Source organism: Catharus ustulatus, chromosome 21, assembly GCF_009819885.2.
Source record: "Catharus ustulatus isolate bCatUst1 chromosome 21, bCatUst1.pri.v2, whole genome shotgun sequence".
In the NCBI taxonomy this organism is placed as follows: Eukaryota; Metazoa; Chordata; class Aves; order Passeriformes; family Turdidae; genus Catharus; species Catharus ustulatus.
The window spans coordinates 6,221,483-6,247,018 of NC_046241.1; the positions used below are offsets into that span (position 1 = coordinate 6,221,483).

The following is a 25,536-nucleotide window of genomic DNA, read 5'->3' on the forward strand; positions in this document are numbered from 1 at the left end:
TGGAATAGTACAATACTTTAAGCACTGCACTTAACAAAAGCAAAACCCAAGCATTACAAGGATTGACATCCTAAAAATGACACTGGGCCATTCCTCAAATCTTGTTAGATGGACTTCCAAATAATTTTTTTACTGAAATAAGCCTGTTAACCATTTACTCAAAAGTGGAAGATATTAAAGGGCAAGCTCTTATTTATCTGGAGGAGAGACAGTTTTGGATATCACAGTTCATTGGAGCAAATGAAAACTCATCACCTCAAAACACTCCTTAAATTTCCAAGCATCTTGGTGTTTTATTACAGTGCCAAGTCACTATCAGCAGGTCTCTCTCCACTGCTCTGGGTCTCCCAAATTAAGTTTTTTGCTGTTCCTTGCTGCATTCAGCTGACCTACAGGAGCCTTGCTAAATGTGACATTTCTGACAGGGTGCTCAAGCCTGTGAGAGGTTATCACACTGCACTTCAGGCAACATCTTTGGAAACAAACGTTGCAAATGCTAAAGTACACGATGATAAGATAAATCTTCTGACTAATGCAAGAAAGGCAAAACAAACTGGTTTTGAGAATAAATAATCTACTCATGGGAAGGAAGATGCAGGGGGGGAGACATGGGAAAATAATGGGATATTAAAAAGAGGAACCTGCCCTGCTGTGGAACATCAGAAAAGTAAATTTTCTCTTTAGCAGAGGTCACGACTAAGGTGTAAAGCACCTGCACAACAATGCCAGCCTTCCTCCTCCTCCCCTTTCCCTCTTCCTCATATCTACACTCTGCTAACTGCAGCTTCCATCCATTCTAAGGCTGCAGCTCTGCCTGCTGGATTAAAGAGCTCTCAAACACACAAGAAATGCTTTTGTTTGAAGAACAAACAGGAACCTCCTGTCCAAGCTTTGACTTCAATGAGCCTGAGCTACTGATGCACACAGCAACTGGAGCTCCTGGGCTCAGCTCCCTGACTGTCCCATGACTCCCCAACTATTTTCTAACAGGGATAGACCAGTTGCTTGATGAGCAGTTGAATCATCTAAAAAATATGAAAGAGGATATTGACTTGAATCTACAAGCTGCTTTATCTGCCAAGCAGGGAAAGCAAGTTTGGCCTCTGAACCAGACTGATTCAGAGAGGAAGAGGAAAACAAATGTGTGTTTACCTACCTACAAAGAAGGCAGGGAAAGAAAGAAAATTTCTCACAAACTGACAAGAACATCCCCTCCCACAGAAAGGACAATGAGGTCACTCAGGGCTCTACAGTTGTTCCAATGACATTACCTTCCACTTAAAATACTTCTTGGAAGCTACAGCTCTGGTCCAAAGGTTGCCAAGGAAGTGAAAATAAAGGGTTTGTTTTTCACAAAGCCTGAAGTTCAAATCCATCTCTCCAAATTTTTGGCTGCTAATTCATGGCCCAAACTGGTGGGGCAAGAATCACTTGGACCAGTGAGTTTATGTTATGAGAGAAGACTTGGGCAGAGCATCTCTGAAGCCAGAGGCTCAAGATGACAGCACCTGCCAGTTTCCATCAGGGACATTCAGAACTCACAGATGTTTCTGACAAGAGCCACCCTAAAACATTCCAGCTTTCATGAAGTCCTCAAGTCTTATGGATATATTTTTAAAGGATTCCAATATTCTGGAAAAATAAAATTACTGCTTAGCTTGCTTGGTCTGCAGAGTGAGATGGACCAAAACAAAGTGATTGAGAACTAAGAACAAGACAGGACAGCTGTCATGTGGGCTCCTCACTTCTATTTTTTTGAGTACTTTTGTTCATGAATGACATCCATAATGATCAGTAAGCACATCTAACAAGGCTACTGGCACTTTGTAGTTAGCTCTTGCTTATGAGCACTTAATGTACAGACTACAGCTCAGTGATCATGTTTCACTCCTCCTCCATGTCAAAATAGAAGTAAAAATCCAAATAAAGCTGAATGCAACCAGGACCTTTTTATCTTTATGAAATCCATGCAGATTATGGATTCTGCAAAAGCACACAAGCAAACAATCTTGTAAAATAAAGATGGAACACAATATGCTTGAGACCCCACATTTCCTCTGTAGTGATTGTAGTTTTAAAAATGCATTTCCTGGCTTTAAAATGCCTAATTCTACTAATTTGGTATTTGTGACCATATCTATTTTTGGAACAGCTATGGAACACATACACAAAGGATAGAACACAAGTTCCAAATGCAGTGCCATGAATAGAGCTGTACATTCATGCATCTTTTCTTCCCTAAGAGAATCTGAGCATTAAGAACTGCACCACACAAAGAAAATGTATTCTGGTCCCCTTTTTAAGGGTGATTTGTGCCTGTGGCTTTTTTCTCTTACTTTTGGGTTCATCTTCTGATTATTTTCAAAATTCTCCTGTCCACAAAAGCCTCTTGAAGTGCATTAGGGCTTACACACTCGTCCCAGACTGTTTAATTTAGCCCTAATACCTTGAGGAAGCTTCAGGATGGATTGTTGCTGTTCTGATTAAAGAATCAGTCCCACCCCCTGCCAGGAAGGTTGGATGGATGCCTTGCCCCCAGAGGGAACTCAACAGTGACCAGCACCTCCCAAACACCACATGTGTCAATATATCATGAATAAACTCCCCAAACACTTCATTCTTACATTTTATCTTTAAGAATGGAGTCTAAATTTCCATTATTTTGACATTTTTCACTTGTTCAACTCTCCTAGTGTGGATTCTGGCTTTTGATTCCTCTGTCACTATTCCATTTATTTTTGTTCCCAGAGATTAACCCACAAAAAAACCACAGAAGAACCACACCAAGCCAACAGCAGATTCAAATCAATACCAATGTCTACAATTGTGTGCATGAAACCCATAAATATCATGTAAAATGTCTTCTGACCTCTGGGTGAATGGAGCACACCACTCTGCCATGCTGTTCCCAACCATCAAGTACTTCAACTCAACTGCTAATAGCCAAGTGAAATATTTATATTTGTATTGTTTAGCTCAGCCAAGGTTTTTGTAAGTGGAACAATTCAACACACTCCCTCAACCATTACATGTTGGCACTGTGATACCTTTCTGTTCAAGACTTAAGTATTTTCCAAGAGTGACAACTCTGCAGACCCAGTTTCCAACAGTGCCTGAATTAGGTGTATGTGTTTCAAAACAGCACATTTTCTAGCAAAATTTGTCATTTTCCAACAATTCCAGCTTTCCTATTTCAAGATCATTTCGTGTCAATCACACTGAACCTCTGGAAAAGGAGATTTCAGCAATTTTATAGATAATACTGATACAAGGATGATGCAGGCAAGAATCAGAACAGGAACCACAATGCAAAAATGAAACCAGCCCACAGTGATGCAGGAAGAGGTGCTGGGGAGATGCTCACACACACCAGGAATGGATGCAAGCTCCTACCCCCTTCCAGGGTGGTCTCCTGGGCTACTCCAATGCATCTCAGAAGGACACATGCAGCCAGAGACACTTGATTTTATCTTTAAATAGAGCTGGAACCTAGCTACCCTCTCTTCCAAAAATAAGGTTGTAAATGCCCAGGGCACTGATTTAAATAGGCAGCAAGTCACACATGTCATGTGAGATGCATCCTCACTACCTACAGGGCTGGCTGGTGCCATTTGGGGTTTCAGGTGAAGCATGCAGCCCTCATCTGGGGTGGGTCCCTCCACCCTGGTGGTCAGGCTGGCAGTGCCTTGGGAGGATGGAGCCTCTCAGATCACTGATGGTGTCCTTGAGCAAAGCAGCAAAGGAGCCCCTAACCAACATGTCCATCACTGAAATATTTGCTGCTTAACTGCAGCAAAGCTGTGCAGTTTTTCAGTTTTTGCATGTGAACTTACAAACACGTGCCAAAAACATCCTGTGCAAAACCCAGATGTTTCACAGCTCCAAAGACTTGTAAGGAAATAAAGCCTCTTGACCAGCACATAGAACCCTTTCCTCTCACCCTTTATTTTTAGGTTTTTCCAGTGATTACACATCAGCAAAAGGATCTCAGACTGTTATACTTGGGAGAGAGAGCCAGGATGGGTGAAAAAATATTTATGTAGTGGTCTATTGCAGCTCTCCCTGTTCACCCACTGCCAGTTTTTCTTTTACTACAGCAAAACCTGAGTTACACACTCTTAATGAATGCCACTCCTGTAAGACCCACATTTGACAGATCAACAGCCCTCAAGAGGGCAAGAAATATTTCTCTTCCTCATTTAACTTTTGTTTGAGAAAACACACTTCCATTCACTCCCTGCTCCATGCCTATCATTCTTTTCTTTTTTGTAAATACAAGATAAAAGTGCTAAAGCATTTCTCTTTGCCTAAGAGAGTATAATGCAAAGTGAAATATATTATCTAAACACATTTTGAACTTATTTGCTAAAAGATTCCTTCAGGCTTTCTGCACAGAATGAGTGAATGAAAAACAGCAGTGCACACAATTCTGGATAAATCTTTTCTTTGGGGATGTTGTCAAATATTCTTCCACAGTGAGTAAGGATGCAAAGCACAACCACAGAAATCAATGTATATAAATCCTAACCAGTATGTCAACTCCACTTAAACATGACATGGAAAAAGCCACATAAAACAGCAATACTACAAAGCCAAAAGAGGACTGTTAGGTCTCTGCACTACTTTTCTGCTTTACTTCTTATCTAATCTTCATCCTTTGCTCCATGCTTATTCCTTCCCCCTGTGCACCCACTGTACTTTCTCCTGATCCCATCAAACTCTTGACTTGCTGTTCCTAATGCACTAATCCCATTGCACACCCAGTCTGACAGCAAGTCACAATCCCACCTATCCTGCCCAGAGCCCAGCCCTGCTCTGTGTGCTTTTATCCAAGCTGTTTCCCTGTTACTGACTGGTTCCTTGTTTTCTTTGCTTAAATTCATTTTCTCCTCCTGAGCTCACCGAGCTCATTTCTGCTGTTTGCTTCGCCCTACCAGTCCTTCACTCAGTGTCAGAAGTGCCAATTTGAATTATCTCTCCTCAAATGACCCTCTCCATCCTTCCTGGCACTTCCATCACAGCAACAGTTCCTAGACAAGCAGACCCAACTGTCTGTAACCAGATCCTGGTGTGATCTCTGGTCCTTCTCCACATTCAGCCCCTTGAATCAGGCTGTTTCCTCTCTGACCACACACCCACTCACCCTCAGGTGAGTGTAACAAGAACCAGTCCATGACAACAGAAGAACCAGTTTGCTGCTCTTAACAAAGAATAAGAGTGGTCAGAGGGATTTTTAGCCTGACTTGGAGCAGCCATGCCTTCCATCCCCCTCTCCCTCTGCTCACTCTGCCACAGCACAGCCCAGACCCCACTCATCAGAGCTGTCCTCCAGCCAGCTTCTCCCTCTGTGCCACTGGGTGCCAACAAAGGAGCCTGGGAGCAGAGCAGAGTGCCCAGCTCCACCCTGGCCCTGAGCAGCCATGGCATGGGAAGTCTGGCTGCTCTCCTGAAGGACCAGACTGAGCCTTCTTCAATTATTCTCTGGGTGACCTCATCTTACCCCACGAAAATCCCTCCAAGGCCAAAAGGCAGCCAGCACCCAGGAAGATTTGGTCAATAACATCTTTCCTGAGTACAGGCAAAGGGGTATTTTTCCAAGGACTTACAGGTTTGCCTAATTGAGGAATATTTTCTCAACAGCAGCAAGCACATCCCTGTTCAACAGCTTCTGTCTGCCAAATTTCAAAACCTTGCTCCAATGAATGGGAGAACTACAACTTTCCAAAACCAGAGGCACCGTGTTCAGCATATGCAATACACTGCCCTGGTAACAACTGGATCATCCTGACTGCTCTGAAACACAAAAAGCAAGAGGCAGGCACAGAAAGAGGGAAATTGCAGCCTGAGCATTCTAACATGGGAAAAAAATTAAACAGCAGAAAATAGATGATTTCAACAAATGTTAAACACATCCTCAATAAGAGGGGCTCCCAGCTCAGTCTAGAATAGAGTCTGAGACAGAAAACTGTTCAAGGCACCAAATAAGCAATTTCTTGGAGCAAAATCTCCAGGAGTGGAGCTAGGAATAAGGAATATGCTCAGAATCCTTGCAAGATGATCCTTCTCCTGCCATATAGGTAGCACTCCATTATCTGCACAGCCACAGAGCAATAAAATTAAATTTTCTCAACTATAAAATGAATAATTTATGAGAGAAATTGTACCTGCTATTCTCAGAGGAGTAAATCTAAACATTACAAACTACCCTTCCTCTTCAGGGAATGAATGGTACCAGCAGCACTTACACCAGCCCCACTGACAGGGCAGAACTGAAGGTTTTACTTTATAAAAACACTTCAGGTACCAAACAGCAGCACTTGAAAAACACTAAACAAGCAATGGCCAAGTGACACATTTAATGGAAGAAAGCTTTATTATTCCAGCTACAAGAGGACTAATCCACTCTGGGATTTCCTCAGGATTAAGGACTATCTGGGTGACTTGGTAGCTCATTGGGGACCATCCTTCTAAACCAGACATTAATTCCCAAGTGACTCCTTTCAAGTTTTATTGCTTTACAGGGTTTCTGGGGGATTGATGTTGTTCTTTTGATTGTTTTGCCAATTAGGCTGACTCTTCCTCAAATAAATTAAGGCCAACATTGCAATAGAACTGCTTCTTTATATGGTTTACAACATGATCTGCTTCAGTGGTCAGCAATGAGCACCAGGCAGACAATATTTCATTCTTGCACTCTCCTTACAGAAAAGTTAATCTAGAAGCCCTTCTACAGTTTTTTTCCATTTTTAGATGCAAACAGAAACATTTTATTTGATTATACCAACAAGCCATTCTTAATAAACTGAGCCAAAAGAAATTATTGACCAGGTTAATAAGGTTGTCTCCAAACAACATGGAAACAGTGATCATGTTAAATTCCAAACCACCACACCTGCTTGAGAAGAAAGACTACAAGAACCACATCCTGTGCATACTCACGATATATATACACACTGCTTTTGCACTGTTTTATATTTAAGAGCCAAAGCCATTGATTGAAAAGAATGGCAAAGACTACAATACACCAAAAGACAACAGTGTTTTACAAATTTAACCAGTTTGTTTTCAGAAGAAAATAAATAAATAGAAAAGCAGAGTTTCTAGAGGTGAAAGGAAGAAGAGAAGTTTCATCTGAAGCGTACAACTACACTGAAGGGGGAAGCTGTTTTAAAATATTTACATGAATGCTAAGGAAACTCAACAAACCATTGGATTTTGACAGCTGGACTGGATTCAATGTATAATCAATCTCAGCAGCAGTATTTCAAACAGGATGAAAGTGAATTTCCAAAAATTCATTAGCAGGTTACCTGTCCAGCAATCAAAGGCAATAATGTAAAGCAGGTTATTAATTTACCCTGTCACAGGGCAACAGTGGCTCCTGCTCTTCATGTGGAGCTTAGCTTTTGAAATTCTGCTTTAAAAGTCTTTTACAGCTTTTGAAATTCTGCTGTAAAGGAATGTTTCACAACATGAGTAACACTAATGAGCTGCAAAGAGTCCAGAAAAACATCGGCTCGTGTTGGACTGCCTTCCCCATATGGCTCAAGGAAGCGGGGGATCTTGAGCAGCCACAAAACGGCTGCAAGGGAAAACACTGAATTCTGCACTCACTCTGAAAGACCTAAACCCCCATTCTCTAATCAACAGGTAGGAAACACGAGAATAGGCAGTTTGACAGTGTTATAGAAATCATCTTTCTTAAAGCACACCAGAATTGTAAACCAAATTACTCAGACATTCAAACATTGAAGTCCCAGCAGCTCTTCAGGCACAGAATGGAATTTCTGCTCCTGGTGCCTGCAGGTACCAAGGGCTGTAACAGGGACTTGCACATCACCCCATTCTCCTCCCAAGCATCCTGCAGGGCAGCCCCCACACATCACCATAAAGGTTAAAAATGTCTCTTTTTAAGACTCATGGCACTAATTGACAATGCACAGAGGCTGCAGCAGCCCCGAATCCCACCCTGAGCTGGGCACACACACAGAGGTGTCAGCTGCACAATGCAGATTCTCTGTAATGACTCAGCTTCTACAAACTATTTCTCATCCCTCATCTGCATGTAGAACCTGGCCACTTAAAACAGCGAGTGAAATAAGGGGATATTAATGTCAGACAATTTTGCTACCTCAAAACTGGCCAAATAACTATGCAGAATAGTAAACTAATACTGCTTAACTCATAAAAAGTGTTTTGCTTTGAAGTGCCCATCTTAAGCACTGTGTACAACTTTTACTAAGAGCTTTAGAATAACCAAACAAAAGTTATAAATATGATGCATTCATTACTGACCTCAGCCTTTCACTGTATTTGCTATTAGGGTGCTTTTATACTATATATTTGTGGGTGAGACTCCAGACTCCTTTAAATACACAAAAGTTTTAACATATTACTGAACAGGAACCAAGTTTCTACAAAACAGACACACACAAAAAAAAGGTGCAAAGATACCCAGATGTGCCTCTGGGAGTTGTCTGAAGAACATTAAGTAAGTTTCACAGCAAATTTAGAATAAAATACACGTTTCAGAAGAGCATTTGCCATCACCACGGGATAAGATTGTCTAAGCTGCCAACAATTCACCCACCCACCTGTGAAGGTTAGACCCATCATGGAAACTCTCAGCTCATCAGTTAACCCATGACTTATCATGCAAGACTAATTACTTGTGTCCTTTTCCCATCACACACCATCTCCTTTTCTTTCAAGTCTTGGAAAACAACATTTAACACCCAACCACAAAGAGCTGGGGAGTGAGGGCTGTAAGGAGGTGTGAGAATGGGATGGGTGGGATGACACACAATTTCTATTGTCTGCAATCAGCTACAGCGCTGCATACAATAAAACTGGATGTTGGCTCAATGATCAATAGAACAAACCTAGATCCAGCCCTGCAGATGCTCTTAAAGCAGAGGAAAGCTTGGTTTTCATTTGAGATCACATTTGACTCCCGTGCCATTACACACACTGTGCAATGCCACCAAGGTCAAAACCAGCCAGGTACTCCAGATGGTTTCCAAATGTGAGTCACCACCACATGCAACACCCATACATTGCAAATACTTCTGAAGAACAATGCTGCATTCAAGCAAATTGCAGAAATGCAAGATTACAGCTGTTTAAACACAAATTTTGCTGGTGAAACAGAGGCACGAGTGCTGAAAGAGGAAACGATTTAGCAGTTAACAAATAGCAAGGGGGCCTTCAAGTTCTCAGAGTTGCATCTATGTGGAATGAACTTTGAAAGGAAAAAAAAAACCATATCCACAAACCATGTGTTTTCCTAGTGAAGCATACTGGAACTCCCTAGAAACAAAAGGTGTGGTCCCCAAAGTATTGCTTCCGTCAGGAGTTGGCCCACAGAGCCTGGTGCATTCAGGCAGCAAATTAAGACCCGTGCAAATACTGAATATCCACCTTGTCACAGGCTGAAAGGACAGTGACAGCTGTTAGCAGCCACCCAGCTTTCACAAAGGTCAAGGAAAAGCTTGATTAAATCACCTCCCTCCACAGGCTTTTTTAAAAAATTTTACGCTGAATGTGGGAAAACACCCCGCAGCAACAAATCCACAGTCTGCCCTTCTGAAACATTCATAACAAAAAGATAAAACTTTCCATATCCAACCACTTGGCCACCAGCACCTGATGAGATGTGACAGTGCTCTGAAAAGGCAGTTTTTCCTGGATCACCTAACCACAAATTTACACCTAACTCCCCCAAACTACATCCAGTACCAAATGTCAAAATTAGACAAAAAGAAAGTTGATTCATTTCGATACAGCAGCCACGGCGTTTCCTCCCCTGAAGACAAGTGCAGAGGTTTCAGCTCAGTTTGCAATGTAATCCCACTTGTTTCAAGGGCCTCATACCACACAAAGGACACTGGTGGGAAGTGTGGCACACACTTAGGATTTTAGCCACTAAAGTGCCCTTCAGAAGAGCTGTGGGTGCCATGCTCCATGTTCTTTCCCATTAGCCAGGAGAGGAAGGAGGTGAAGGAGATCCAAGTGTGCTTTTCCAGCCCATTGTCCCCAAAGTGCAGCACTGAGGATACAAGTCGGGTCTGCACCCCTACATAACCTTTACTTATCACTTCCACTTGTTAAGTATTTAGAAAACACTCCCAGTTTCAAGAATCAGACGCAAAAAATAAATATGTACTACACCCTCCTACCTGTCAGCCCTTCATGCACTCTTGAACTCAGGTGAAAAACATTTTGTTTTGGTGCTTTGCTTGCACTTTGTCCTTAACCCACTGCCTCTTCCTCAGCTCCTGAATGTTTGGAGTATGAGAGGCAGAAGGAATTCTGCAGGGTGGACAGAAGCTGCACTCAGAGTTCCAGGAGACCTCCAGGTTTTGTTCTGCCACACCAGATTGCTGGGAGGCTCCAGAGGATCTCACTGCCCCCAGGATTTCACCCCATACAAGATAAAAATGCTGTATTAGGACATTGAATAATTCTGCTGGTTCTGGATCCATTTACACTCACAGGGACAATCTTGAGATGGTACTCAAAGTCCAGAATCAAGTGAAATGTCGGTAGGAACTTGGCAATGGGATTTGCAACCCAAGGCACAGGATACACTCACATCACAGCGCTAAAAGCCTGTTTTGGGAATAACTCCCATGTTGCCAAAGGGATTTTATTGCTTCTGAAGAATGAGGTTTTCTGCTACCAAGCCTTTTTCTCCCCCAAGGAATGAACAGAAATTCTACATAACTTCAAGCACATTAACATTCTATGAGCTCCAAAAAGCAAGCTCCATTTTACTTCTTTGCTATATTTAAAGGAGTGAATCATGAACACACATGCAGCCTGGTAGAGCTGAGATACAAGGTGCAAGTCAAGTCTGATAAAACACTTCTGATTTTTCTAACAAATTTCTGAACTACAGTTAAATACACTTGCTTTTGCTTCAACTTTCAGCCCTTCAAACCACATATGAGTCACATGCAGAACAGTCATTTGCTGCTTACCACACCTGCTCCTGAAAACCCATTAAAAAAGAAAAAGACAACTAAGTTCTAAGATAAATGGAAATTTAATTTTGTTTAAAAAAGAAATGCCATGATCAACAAAAGAAGTTGGCATATATTAAATACAGGTTGTTTGTGTGGTTTTCTTTCCAGTGAAAGGGAGAGCACAGAGTGAGAAATCACTGTTTTGGCCTAAATACCCAGAGCACTGGAAACCGATGTGTTTTCAGAGCCTGCCCAAATCAAAATGGAACAACTCCTGCCAAATCTGTATCTAGACTCATTTATTCTCTCGATCCAACCCTTTCCCTCAGTAACCTGCTGCCCATCTCAAAATGCTATACTGAGAATGTGAAACAATGATACTTTGATGCTGCTGAAGACAACTGCAGAAACAAAATTTGCTGATTAAAACAAGTTACAAAAGCAATTTGTAACTCTTGCAGAAGACGTATATGGCTGCACACACCCCTACAAATATTACATAAAAGAAGAACTATTTATAGGCACTACTCTCTACTACCATTCTGGTTCAGGAACACCTCGGTATTGCTTGCAGTTTTAGGAGTGGGGAAAAAAAAAAAGAAGAGCAGCTACTTTTTTGAGAATTCAGAATTTATTTTCCAGTGTCAAAGTTGTCAAATTATACTGCCTCTTACTTTAATTCCATGCTAACTATTCAGTCTCCTGCCAAAGCATGCGAGATGCAGAAAAGGGAGGCAACTGCAGGTTCTCCCAGAAACATTCCCATGCAGCAGAGCTGTTTATGTACTGATGAATCAATATAGCATCACTCCACTATTTCACCAGCATTTATCACCTTTCTTTCTATGGCATATAAAAACATTCCAAAATAACCTCTCCCAGCCAGCAGAAACTCCCTGATTTACTGCAGAGTTCTGACCAGCTCTGGCTACAACATGACTCCAATGTCACAGCAAAGCGGGATGCTGGAGCGCCTGCCAGAGCAGCCCAGCACTGCACCCAGAAAGGACAGCAATCAGCACATCCAAAATAACCATTCCTACAAGGGGCAGCTCAAAAGCTCGGATACATTCCCATCACAGCTCGCACCGGTTACCAGCCACGAACACATGACCACAGGAGAGTCCTGCAGTGCTTTACAGCCAGATGACCCTCTGCCACTCCATTCTTGATTTCTCCGTTCAGAGCACGGTTTCCGTGTCCCCCTGGTCCCCAGCACGGGTTTGTCCCGAGGTGTTCGGTGCCCCCGGGGCCGGGCAGAGCCGCCCGCAGCTCCTGCCCGCGGTCCCAGCAGGTTGGCTCCATGCTCACCATCAAACATGGCTGCACCATGTCCTCTTTGTGATTGAATATGTGGAACAGCTCTTCTGCCTTCCCACACTCCTTTTATCTCCCTTCCCTTATTTCGTCTCGTTAGCAAGGGACCATTTCACATCGCTATTGCCCACTTCTCGTTCCCTTTAGCAGCCCGATATTTTCCATTACCGTTCCATCATAAACCAAATGCATTTACACTTTCCAGGTTCTCCTCAAAAGCATCAAGGACCTTCACACATTGAAACCCTCTGCACCATGAAAACCTGCTTTATTTACACACAACACAAAACTCTTCTCGTAAAAACCTCCGTCCTTCAAATCCAGCGTGGAGAGAAGCCCCTTAACAGCAGCGACAGGAAATTTTATCATCTGGCTTTTCTTCCCTGCAGCTCCCTCTCCTGAAACCGGACCCCCTGTCCACAGATCACACACAAATCCCACCCCGGGCTCCGCTGCGAGCCTCCCTCCGCTCCCCAGCCGCCGCCGCTCTTTTCCGTGCTATGGAGCTGCTTTTTAATTTAATTCCTTCAGCCAAATTAAATCAAACTCCTGAACCTCCGCTGGGATTTCCCTGCGGAGGCTGCACACGAAACTTTGCCGAGCAGGGAGGACCCCCGAGCCGGGCTGGGCTGTGCCGGGGTGCGGGCACGGAGCGGAGCCGGCTCCGCACCGGCCCCGGACCGTTATGCCCCGGTGCGGCTCCGCTGCCCCCGCGCCCTCACTCACCCACAGCTCCGTGCCCCAGCTCATGGCTCCGCCGACGCGCGGGGGGCGCTGGGGGTGTCGCTGTCCCCTGGCTGTGCCTGCTCGCCCTCGGGAGGGCCGTGCCCGGCGGTGCGAGCGGAGCGGGCGGGACAGGCGCTGCTCACCGCCGCTCCCGCCTCATCGCGCCGCAAAATGGCCCGGGCGGCGCGGGGCGGGGCGGGGGGGGCGACTGACAGCTCCGCGCTGCGCACGCGCACAGCCAACGCCGCCGGGGCCGAGCGCAGGCGCGGCCCGGGCGGACACGGGAGAGCGGGGCGGCCCGCGGGGAGTGCGGGGTCTGTCGGGGAGGGGACAGGGGGGAAAAGGGGGACAGTGGGGAAAAGGGGGATAGTGGGGAGGAGGGGGGACAATGGGGAAAAGGGGTCAGTGGGGAGCGGGGGGACAGTGGGGAAAAGGGGTCAGTGGGGAGCGGCAGTCTCTGAGGAACGATGGCAATGAGGGAGCAATGGGGAACGGGGTCAGTGGGGAACAGGCGTCAATGGGGAGCGGGCATCAATGAGGAATGCGGGTCCCTGGGAAGTGGGCATCGGTGTAGGAGCAGAGGTCAGTGAGCAGTGAACATCAGTGTAGGAGCAGAGGTAAGTGAGGAATTAATTCAGTGGAGAAGCAGGGGTCAGTGGGGAATGAACATCAGTAGAGGAGCAGGGGTCAATGGGGAACAGAGATCCCAGGGGAATGGGCATCAGTGGAAGAGCAGGGGTCAATGAGAAATGTGAATCTCTGGGGAATGAGTATCAATGGAGGAGCAGGGGTCAATGAGAAATGTGGGTCTCTGGGGAATGAACATAAATATAGAAGCAGGGGTCAATGGGGAATAAACATCAGTAGAGGAACAGGGCTCAGTGAGGAATGCAGGTCTCTGGGGAATGGGGATCAATGGAGGAACAGGGGTCAGTTGAAAGAGGAGGTCGCTAAGGAATGGGTGTCACAGCAGGGAAAGAGGCTCTCCCTGCCCTGGTCACAGAACTGTCAGCACTGGCACAGGGTGCCCAGAGAAGTGGTGGGTGCTCCATGCCTGGAAACACTCAAGGCCAGCTTGGTGATGGGGTGTGGTTGAAGAGGTCCCTTCTCATTGCAGGGGGTTGGACTTGATGGCCTTTAGAGGTCCCTTCCAACCCTGACTAAGGTGTGATTCTGTGCTTTCTAAAACTTACACAAATTTTAGAAGTCCCTTCACTGGATACACTCCAGCACCTCCATGTCCCTTTTCAAGCAGAGGACCTAAAACTGAAAGCAGTGTTAGAGGTGCCTCACCTGTGCTGAGTACAGAGTGGTGATCCCAGCCCCACCCACCCTTACCACCCTCCCCTCGAGGCAGGTGAGGCTGGTTTTGAGGCAAATGTTGCTGTTTTGGTCATTTATAAAGGAGGAGAGGGCCCTAGAAAGGAAGAGAACTCACAGCCTTAAAACCCTTGAAGATGTGTCATGTGTGGTTGGACAGTGGGAGGAATTTCTTCATAGAAAGGGTGATTAAATATTGTTATGGACTGCCCAGGGAGGTGGTGGAGTCACCATCCCTGGAGGTGTTCAAGAAAAGCTGGATGTGGCACTCACTGCCATGGACTGGCTGACAGGGTGGGGATTGGTCACAGGTTGGACTCAGTGACCTCAGAGCACTTCTTCCAACTGAATTAATTCTGTGAACTCACTGCAAGGGCTGACTTCTAACTCAGCTAAGCAGTGTATACATCCCTCACCCCCAAAATAACCCAAATCCAGGAATATTAAATCCACCATCTGTCACTAAAATGCTCAACAAGCAAGCAAGAAAATAACCAAATTATCTGCATAAATGTGGGTTATTGTAGCAATTACACAGGCCTTGCAGAAAATGGCTTGTTTTCTTGCCAGAAAAAAATATTTTTTTTGTGATCCTCTTCCTCTGTGTCATTTATTTGAGCTGTGTCACTTAATCTCATTTTGCATCTCTGCTTTTCAGCTACAACAAATGTAAAAAGAGCTTTAGACTGATATATTTACTGCTGTGTCTATTCATGAGAGCTTTTTGTGGGGGGGAATAAAAAAGGGAAGCATATTAATTCACCTGAGGTAAAAGGCTTCTGCTCATAAAGGGTGGGGATGCTTTTGATGTGAGAAGATAAAAATTGACCAGCTGCTACAACAAGCATTATCTCCCCTAGATTAATGCACTTCTACCACTGATGCTTGGCTCTTACCCTACATGAGTAAGAAAAACACATTAAGCAATTCCAACATTTTGAGCAACAATGAAGACAAATGTTATGTTAATAACAGAACTGCATTTATTTTTATCCAAGTTCCATTGATTTGAACATGAGAGGAGAGTGCTGCTCCTCACACAGCTGTCTTTGAAGAGACACATAACAGGCAGTGCTTTTGGACATCATTAAAAGTTATTACTTTAAAGGGCTGGCTTCACAACAACCAAGAGCCACCCTGTTCAGCTCATTTTAGAATAGTTCTTCCTTCTACTGCCAACATATTTGAATATCCAAGCCTGCCCTGCTGCCTGAAGCACAACCACAGTCTTTCAAGGGCCTGTACTTCCAGAGGCTCCCAGACCACCATCTTTAGCCCTACACCCACCCAGGACACACTGCAAAATGAGACAGCACAGCTGCATCAGGACTGTTTGAGAGCTTCACCCATAAATACTGGCAGAAAAAGAACGTACAGAAACAGAAAGCAGCACTGGTATCATCTGAGCTAAGTTTGTGTGGAATTTCCTTTTGCACAAAGAGCTGGGAGGGGAACAGGGCAAACCTGTTACACCAGCATGGGCAGGGAAACCTGTCCACACTGAGAGATAGAAATGCTCCACCAGTTCCAGGGAGATAAAGGCCAGAAATACAAGTTTTGTATTATGATGGTACATTAGAATAAACCATGCCAAAAACTATCACAAGTTATCAAAATTTCTGTGGCAGAGGCTCAAGACAAAAAGCTAAAAAGAAAAATTAATTTTTGATGTTTCAAGGAGAGGATTTTCCCCTATTTTTGACTGCATTTCTTTATTAGACTCTGCAAGGCAGGGACTGCCACTTACACTATTACTTTCAGTTGTGCAGTGCCCAAAACAACAGGGCCTGCAGCTTGGCTGGTCCCTAATTACTAATGTAATTAGCAATGACAGGAGCATTAAGGGCCCTTCATGCTGAAGTTGATACTGGAAAGCTCAATAGGTTCCAGTCCCAAAAAATCACTCAAAATTACACTTAGAAGCTGCATTATCTAACACTTCTCCACTGAGTTTGCACAATCCACATCTGAGCAACAGAAGCTGGGTAGGAATTTTCCCTCAGCCAGGCTCAGAACAAGACCATGCAGATCTGTTATCCAGATATGGGCCTATTCCTGTAAATTCTCTGTTTATCTCCCCTGTTGTTATGATTCAGAACACTCCCAGATTCAGCTCCAAAACCCAGCTAGAAGCAACTCCATTTTTAGAAAGCCAGGACTTTGTTTAGGAAACCCCAATCCCCCTTGTAAACAGCCAGATTCACTGCTAAATGATTGAGAAATCATACAAAATAGATAGAATAAATCCCTAAACTACAGCTCAATCAAAACCTTTTTACTCTGTGTTTGTTTACTTATGCAAAGCAAGAAAAATCTCAACTCTGATAGCTTGGACAAGCACTTCCAGCTTCCAGGATATAGCAGGAAGGGGATGTACCTTTCCCCCCTGAGTTATCACCCTTACAGCTGCTTCCCTTTGATTTTACAACTCTACCCAAATTATCCACGTCCAAGATAAGGAACATGGACATTGCTTGTAACCTCTCATACACTGGGACTGAAACAGCATCAGGAAAGGGACACACCTTTCCTAGAGGCCATCATCATCATCACAGCTGTTTCCTCTCTGCTGTTCCAACACTACACAGATCACTCAGACACACAACAAGGGACCTCGGTGCTCTTTAATGCCCCATCAAGGCCCACATCAAAACCTGATAAACACCTGATAAACCCTAATGGCCTGGCCAGCCTCACCTGCCCACGGATCCAGGGGATTCATTGAAGCTCTGGCCTGAAAGCCCAGTTGCTTTGCCCCGTGTTTTAAGGGGGTTTCAGCTCCAGTTCAGGCTGTGCCTGGCTGTAGATCCTGTTGATATGCAGCTCACATCTGACCTGATCTTAGTCTGCCGTGGACCTGTCCAGCCATCATCAGACCATGACTGACCTTGGTTACCATCACCCAAACTGCAGATTGCCTTCCCAACTCAGCCTTGCCCCTGTCTCATTGCTGTGAACTCAGCAGATCACCTCGATTTTGGCTGCTTCCAGCTCTGCCCCCTGGGCCTGCCCTTCTCTTTCCGCAGAGACTGTGGGACTGGATCCTGAGTGGCTCCTGCCCTGGGACTGTGTTATCTTACTCACCTTCCCTTCCATACCTGTATCCTGGCTCACAAAACATGTTAATAAAATGGCAGCCTGGTTCGTTCTGTGCTGAGCTGTACCTGCAGACTGTTCCTCCATCGTGATTTTCTGGCACTGCTGATCCCTTCCATCCAACCTCCACAGCTGTCCATGAGACACTTAAAAAAAACAAAACACAACAAAAAAAACCCCAAACCAGTCTGTGAAGAGTTGTAATTATATGTTAATTACAATTAAGGAGTAAAGAAAAAAGATATTCAGGCTAAGAATAACTGCATATAGTGGGAACAGCAGATTTACAGCAAAATGATTCTGTGTGGAAGCTACAATGAAACAAATGGATGTCACAATGAAAGTTATTGTTATTAACTTATGTTATATTATAACTTATAGCTTATTAACACAGCCACAAGCTGCTTTGTATCTTGACAGATGTGGAAATTTCACTACAGACATCTTTGAACATACAAATTCTTAGAAAAATGCATAGCCAAAGAAAATAAACATGTTATAAATTCTATTTTTTGTTCATTTTGTATAGGTAATTGGGGAACTTACAGTTACTACAATATAATAATAGTTGTTGAAGAAACATTGAAAAAAAAATAAAGATCTTCAGAAAATTTCCATTCTGTTGCATAAAAATCCCCGACTGCTAAAATCATCCTCAGGCTAAGGATGATTCTTCTGAAGAAAGCATCCTCAGACAAAAAAGGCTCTGCAGCTGAACCAAATCCAAGAATTATAGGAGAATTTCTTGACCACTCAAGCAGTCAAAGTGTGCCTGATACCGATTAGGGGAGAAAGGCACAACAGCCACATCTGTGGTTGCAAGCAGCTGTTTGTCAGGAGTCAAAACTCCCCAGCTTTCCCAGGTGGTCTGTGCACAGGGATTATAATAATTACAATCTTAAAAATAAAACAACAAAAACCCCCAGCAACACCCCCCCCATCCCCCGACTAATTCCAAGAAAATATCTAACCGGAGTTTTTCAGAATAAATCATCCGATGTTTGTAGGTCCGTGGGTTTTTTTGCAAGCTGCGTTGTAGCTCTGATGCTGCCAGGACATCTAGTGGCACAAATACGTACTGCCCAGAGAAAGAACATTACTAGAAAAACAGATTTTTTTTTTTTTTTTCATGCTTCCAGATATTTCCTGGTACCAGTCCAGGTTTCTTTGGCTCTTGGTGAGATTTCTCTGTTTGTTTTTTTACCTAAGAATATACAAGAGGGAAATGAAGCTGTGAGAAAAAATGTACAGGAACATCTGAATCATCTCTCTAAATAAAGATGGGACATACTACACAATCTTGATAAAATAAAGGTCAAGGCCATTGATTTTTCTCTCCCTTTTCACCCTCACTTGCCTGGTCCAGTCCAGTTGTTTATCTGTCCTTAGACAATGGAACTTGCTGTTATTCCACACACTAAAAGGGGAAATCAGAATATGACTTTTGGGAGCTGAAAGCACAAGGCTCCTCAATGAAAATTAGATTTATTGATGCTGATGGCTTCCCATTGCATAGCCTTTCAAAATTTATTTTTTTTTACCAATGTGTCAAACAAAAAGCCATTTTAATTGTCCCTATTCATGCTCACTTTGCTTCTTGCTCTCATTTTGAGCAACAAGTCATGGAAACCAGGCCTAATGTTTTTTGTTTTACTTGTAAATGTGACTACAACCACTAGTTAAAATAGGTGCAAAATAGTTTAAATAGGTGCAAAACTAATCCTGTAAAGAAGCAGAAACCCCTTTGTTTCTTACATATTTTTCTGGCCATATTCAAAACCAATACTTTAACCCTGGCTTTAAATAGAAAAGCAATTTTCCTGTTGTTTGGACTACCTGATGTTCAGACGTCTGCTGTTGCCATAGCTCCCAGGAAGAAGCTGGAACTTGCTGGTACATCCACGGCTGAGCTGGAAACAACCACTTCACCCCTCCCTGTAAACAACCATCCCACATCTCCCTGTGGACGATGCTGCAGGGCTGAGGTAGGGAAGAGCTTCAATCTTTTTTTTTTGGGTTTTTTTTTGGTGTCACCCCACAGAGGCCGGTCTGGGGGAGGCTCAAGGGGTTCCTTTTGGCCAGTGTCCCCTCTCTGAGCCCCACGGCCATGGGGGGACCCACAACCCAGGGGGGTCCCCACAGCCAAGGGGGTCCCAGGGCTGAGGAGGGACCCAGGACGGGGCCTGGCTGCTGCCATGGGGGCCCCATCCAAGCCGGGGGGCATGGTGGGGAGCAGCCTGTGGGCAGGGGCAGCCCCGCAGAGCCCACACGGGCCTCGGGGGCAGAGGAAAGGGCGGGAAGCGCCTTCCCCACAGGGAGAGGCTGAGGGAGCCGGGGCTGCCCAGCCTGGAGAAGGGTCTGTGGACACATCGCAGCACCTGCCAGGGGACGACGGGCTACGAAAGCTGAAGAGCGATTCTTCGGCAGGAATTGTAGTGACAGGACAAGGGGGAGCGGGTTCAAATTGAAAGAGGGAAAAATTCAGGCTGAATATCGGGAGGAAATTCCTCCCCTGGGAGGATGGCGAGGCTGTGGCACAGATCGCTCAGAGAAGGTGTGGCTGCTCCCCGGGAAGCGCTACGGCCGGGTTAGACGGGTTTTTGGGGCACCTTGGTGTAGCGGGAGGTGTCCCTGCCCGGGCAGGGGGTGGCACTGGAGCAGCCCTGAGCGTCCCCCATCCCCAACCCCTCCATGACTCCCTGACAGGACCCGGCCCCGCCCACCGCGGTCACGTGACGCGCCCCGCCCGACACGTGACTCGCCTGACCCGGAAGTGGCGCGCGGGGGACGCTGACGCTGGAACAAAGATGGCGGCCCGCGGCGCTGGGGCCGTGCTGGGGCTGCTGCTGCTGCTGCTGCTCCGCGCGGGCCCGGCCCGCGCCCGCGTCCATCACCTCACCCTCAAAGTAAGGTCTGCGCCGCCCCCGGCCCCGCTGGCTCGGCCCCCGGGTGCCCTGAGGGGAGCGGTGAGGCCGACCCGGCTCTGCGCACCTCCCGCGGGCCGGGATTGCTCTCCCCATGTCTCTCTCTTCCTTCTGCTGCGTTCCCCGACCCTTCTTTCTCTTCGCTTTTCTCTGAGCTCTCCCCCTGCGCCTCAGCCCGCCCGGGCCCCGCCGTGCTGTGCTTTTGCCGTTCTCTCCCGCTCCCTCTGACCGCATCCCCGTAGTCCCGTCCCGCTTTCTCTGGCCGCCCGTTCCTCGGTCGCGGCTAACGCGTGTGGAGGGGCCGCGGCTCTGCCGTGGTTTGAAGGTGCGATTGCTTCACGTTGTGCTAAAAGCGATGTGATGGAAGAGGGCTGAACGTGAGCTGAGGGAGAGGTTTCTGAAAGTGGATTTTGGTTGAGTTTCTTTCTAGCTGTGTTCTGCAGTGGCTTTCCTGTCCTGGTCTCTCCGAAGGATGTTTGGCTGCAGCTTCGCAATAACCAAGCAATTAGCGTAGGCTGAGGAAACTGGTGCTGGCAGCTTTCTGTTTTGGTTCCGTAGACTTTGGGTGTGCTGTGAAGGAATGTCGTGTCATCCTGTGACTATATTTGAGGAAAACTCGTTATTCAGGGTTGCTGCTGGGAAGTGCTGGAGGTGAAGTGAGGATGTGCTGCTGCCTGTCGCTCTGTGTGAGCTCTGCACGGCTGTGTGAGACAGGGGAACTCTGCACTGAGGGTGATGCCTTTCAAAGGCTTCTGTGGAGCTCGTGGAAAGCTCTGTAAATCTGCAGAATTTAAATTTTGTTTTGCTCGTCAACAACGTGCAATATTCTGCTAGTGGAAGAGATAATAAAGTGGTAAATAACTGGGACCTGCATTACTGTGCTGTTGTAGCAGTTTAGGGAGAATCCAGGATTTCCACCTCAGGTTTTGGGATATAGTGACTGATGGAGGTGTTTGTGTCTTGTAGGAAATTCTCTAGACTGTGTAGTTGTTTAAAGTGCAACCATATGAATATTGTTGTACTTCAGGAGAAGTAAACTTTATCCTGAAGCACTAAATCAGGAGGCTTGTGCTGGTTACATCATTGTTTTGAGGAATTTGTGACAAAAAGTTGAGTGCCAAGGGATTTCTTCTAGGGGGATTCTTTACCTTTAAGTAGAAAACTGCTTGCCTCAAGCAAATGTTCTCAGCAGCAAACATCCTGGCCTTTAGTCCCTATTGGGGACTGCCTGGATGAATTACTAAATCCTGTTTGCTGTTTTTCCCCATCAGAGTGGGGTGTGGGTTTGGTTTTGTGCAAGTTGCAGCCCTGGCTGACCGAGGGCTGTGAGAAGTAGCAGTGAGTTAATTCCTCTGCCCACCTGCTGTGTATGAGCTTTATTGTTAGAGCAGTTTCTCCCTTCCTCCTTCATCCCTGCTTTACAGCCTTTATGTAAACACCAGGCTCCAACAACTGAGTCCTTTCACAAAGAAAGCTCCTTTCTGCTGTTCCTGCCAGTGGCTCCTGCTTTGCTTGCAAGTGTGCCTTGACACTGAGCCAAGCTAAAGGCCACGGATTCGTGGGAGTGTTTGATATTAAATTTCCTCAAACAAGCTGTTATTGCTTAATTCAGAATAGCTTCATTCTTGTATCTTCATAATTGCTGTGCCAATGTGAAGCTTTTTTTTGTTGTCAGAAAAACAAGCTACAGTCTGAGCAGTTTCCAGTTCTAAAAATATAATTTTGTCTTTAAAAAAGTATACAAAATAGTTCAATTTTTTTGCAGTAGAGAAAGGATTTGCTTGAATTTTGCTGTTAGACTGACCTAGCCAGAGAAGCTCCTCCTTAGTAGCAATTATTATCAGCTTCATTAGTTTAATGAGATATGTAGAAGAACCCAAAACACCTCAACTAACAAAACCTACCCCCTGCAGAAGAAACCCTACAAAAATTGGACATTATCAAAGATCAACAGAAACAATGTTCAGAAAATTCTGGAAGTAGCTGTAGTTGAAATGTTTCTCTTGAGCAAAGAGAAGACCTTTGTCAGACATGGAATTATAGAGAGAGAAGGTTTTCAATGGTTGCTTATAAATACCTGTGGCCTTTAAATGTTGATGGGTTTCAGATTTCAGTAGCCCAGGTTGAAAATACCTTTCACAATAATTCACTGAGTCTCACACAAATTATAAGCCTTGTTATTGGTCTCACACATACATTAAGATTCTTTTCAGGAAAGAGTAAATACTCTAGTGGAACTTTCACTGCACTGACAGTGTGATCTCAATTAGATTTAGGGTGAAAAGGTAGAATATGTGTCTGCTCGTCCTGAGCTACAGGATCATGGATTCCACTTCCTTGTAACCTTAGTCAAATATTGCATGGTCACTTTTTATCCTACAAGAGTAGAAGAACTGGGGAAGATTTTTATGGACACAAACTTTGGATATTGGTTTGGCTGTAAGCTGTTAGTGATGAGTACCAGATCATCCTTTCTCAGTAGGGCAGGCTTAATTTTAAATGCATCCTATGTCAATTAAATTAACGTGTGTGTTAACAACTTGGATGCTGAAGTTTTCATTTGTGTGGGTTCACACCTTTGTTGTAAAGTTAAATATTTCTGAAGTCAGTAATTGAGTGATTATAAACAAAAGCTGAGTTCTTTCAACCCCATTAGTAAGCCAGTGTCTTTAGGCTGTCAATATGTGGAGCAATCGATGCTCTTGCTGTTGCTTGCTGGTAACTGGTGACAGTGTGTGTGTGGGATCATGTAAAGCTGAAGGATTTGTGAACTAAATCTGTAAACTCTAAGCACTCAAAGCTGAGATAAACCAGGGAGGAAAGTGGTGTGTTGTATATTAATTATCTGCTGGTGGTGGGGAGCATGTCAGTAAATGTGCAGAGTAAATCTCAGTTGAACTGGAGAGCTCTCGCAATGCTCTGAATTGAGCAGCTGCCTCTGGTCACATCTGCAAGGTACAAAACCCTGTGGCTGGATGGCACTGATTCACCCAAATTCTTCCCTGTCCAGATGGGGTTAAATACATCTGATGAGCCCCACAAAGAACCAGAATGAGTTCTCTGTACTGTCTGGGAAGTGACATGAAATGCAGTGTTAGGGGAACCAGATGGGCTCTTCCCCAGAACCCAAAGACAGCAGAGCTTTAATACTCTGTTAAACAAAGCATCTGCTGCAAGCCCTGTGTCATTTATCTTTTTTTTCCTCTTCTGACCATTAAGGGAACCATCTGGTTATTTGCCAGGTTAACTTGATTCTATTAGAGTGATCTTATTATGGCTGGATTACAGGTTAGCTGTGTCAGGATTAGTGTCCTGCTATTACAGTGATTATATTTATGAGTCAGGGACGTTTTGTGCAGAGACGTCAAAATCAATACTGGCTAGAGGGAGAGAAAGAACCTTTTGTACTTGTACAATTTGTAGCTCAGTTTTCCAGGACACTCTCAGAACAGTTTGCCTTTAGCAGCTCACTTCTCTATTTAGTGTTCTGCAAAATGATTATCTTTTCCTAGAAGAAGCAGGAGGAGGAAACATTTAGGTGTTTTTTTTAGTGCCAACTGGTCGAATCTTTTAAGTTCACTTTAAATGTGCTTTTTGATTTCTTTTGCCTTGTTTCTGGTTTTCTTCCATTTAATGACCCAGTAGGTTTGAGGGACCAGCTGTAGATGTTGGATGTGACCTTTTGTCATCTGATGTGGCAGCTGTGTGTGACATCAGCTACTTTTCATGTGAGGTCCTTCGTGACCTCCTTATTTAAAAAAAAAATTAAAGCTCACTGTACTTGAACCTTTGTCAGCTGAACAGGGCTGAGAAGAGACCAACTGCTATGGTTTCCTTGCCAGACTGAGAGGAAGGAAATTATTGTGCAGCTAAACTGGGAGTAGAGGAGGGAATTAGAATTTTCCTGCTGGAGAAACTAACCCAAGTAATTCTGGTTTTGATATTATTTTATGTCAAAAATCATTTGGAGGTATGGGACTATGTACAAAACTTTATTTTCACATGTAGTTCTCCATTGTCTTAATGTTTGCCTGTCCAAACAGTGACCCTGCCTAACACAGACGATCTGAGGGGATGGCAATGCATTTGGTAAACTCTTTGCCAAACCCCAGCTCTTGGTTAGGTAAGATCCCCAAAATCTATTTCCTCTTCATTCTGTGGCAGTGACAGTAGCCAGCATTCAAACAAGAGCTGCCTTGATGTATCTACAGTCACTTTGGGGGATTTTGCAGTATGTTGTTAAGTCAGTGAGGCCAGATATTGAAATTCTTCCAGAATTTTGCTTACATATTTCCCAGTAGAATGGTCACCCAATTAGCAGAAACATGTCTGTTTAAAGTTCTTGCTGTTCAGGTGGTTGGTCCATTCCAGTGGAATAGTTGGTTACATCTGAAGGTATCCTAAAGAAATTTGCTGTTTGAATAATTAGATCTATTTTGCATGAATATTCAAGTGTCAGTCACTCACCCTGCTCCCCCTTTGCTGCAGCAGATGACTCTGCATGTGTTTGTAAACTTGTTTTCCTTTCTGACAGGATGATGTGAGGCAGAAAGTGCACCTGAATACCTTTGGCTTCTTCAAGGATGGTTTCATGAGAGTCAATGTCAGCAACCTCTCCCTGAATCCAGCAGCGAGGCCTGAAGACAAGGATCGTTTATCAGTGAGTTCCTTCCTGTGGAGCCTCCTGTGACATTGCCCTCTGCTTGCCTGAGCTGTCACATCCAAACTCATGGTGCTGTTGGCTTTGCTTCCCAGCATGAGCCAGTCATGAGATCTGTGTATTGAGATTTATCCCTGAGCACTCTTTGCTTTCAGGATAAACCTTTAACTTAATGGATCCTCTGCTGAACTCAGTGCATGAATCTAGAACTTACATTGAACATAATTTCCTAGCAGTCTTCTGATGAGGCTTCTTTCTCACTGTGTCCTGTTGCATTGACATTCAACTTGTGTCAGTAGATTTCCAGAGCAGTGACAATTTTACTTTTAGGAGAACTCTAATATTACATGTTAATGTAGCATGTCATGTTAGGGGTTTAATTGAGATACTGGATTAGATAACAGACCTGGGTTCTTACTCTGCTGCACAGTTCCTCCTCTTCATTGTTATAAAAGTATTAAATGTTTTTGTTGAGCAAAAGCATGTGGAATAATATTGAAATAAGTTAAAATGTTCAGAGACAGAA

The 25,536-nt window shown here is 44.6% G+C and overlaps 2 protein-coding genes and 1 long non-coding RNA gene across 29 annotated transcripts in view; 1 reads left to right on the forward strand and 2 right to left on the reverse strand.

The window, feature by feature from the left end:
- Window positions 1-13,163, reverse strand: part of FNBP1 (formin binding protein 1) — a 91,287-nt gene extending 78,124 nt beyond the window's left edge. For 6 of the 23 annotated variants that reach the window (XM_033077231.2, XM_033077239.2, XM_033077243.2 and 3 more), the window contains exon 1: window positions 13,011-13,162. In XM_033077231.2, coding sequence (XP_032933122.1) covers window positions 13,011-13,034 — 24 coding nt within the window. In that variant the 5' untranslated portion in view covers window positions 13,035-13,162. Of the gene's footprint in view, window positions 1-13,010 lie in introns of all 23 variants that reach the window. The other 17 variants (XM_033077236.2, XM_033077232.2, XM_033077238.2 and 14 more) reach the window with 4 other exon arrangements.
- A 4,024-nt stretch (window positions 13,164-17,187) lies between these two features.
- Window positions 17,188-19,344, reverse strand: LOC117005781. The gene is made up of 3 exons (XR_006163103.1): window positions 19,263-19,344; window positions 18,398-18,630; window positions 17,188-17,572 (listed from the first exon to the last, which is right to left on the reverse strand). It is a non-coding gene; the product is annotated as an uncharacterized LOC117005781 (long non-coding RNA).
- Window positions 19,337-25,536, forward strand: part of GPR107 (G protein-coupled receptor 107) — a 54,048-nt gene continuing 47,848 nt past the window's right edge. For all 5 annotated transcript variants that reach the window (XM_042779890.1, XM_042779893.1, XM_042779892.1 and 2 more), the window contains exons 1-3: window positions 19,337-19,411; window positions 20,133-20,332; window positions 24,885-25,010. In XM_042779890.1, the coding sequence (XP_042635824.1) occupies window positions 20,234-20,332; window positions 24,885-25,010 (225 nt within the window). In that variant the 5' untranslated portion in view covers window positions 19,337-19,411; window positions 20,133-20,233. The remainder of the gene's footprint in view (window positions 19,412-20,132; window positions 20,333-24,884; window positions 25,011-25,536) is intronic.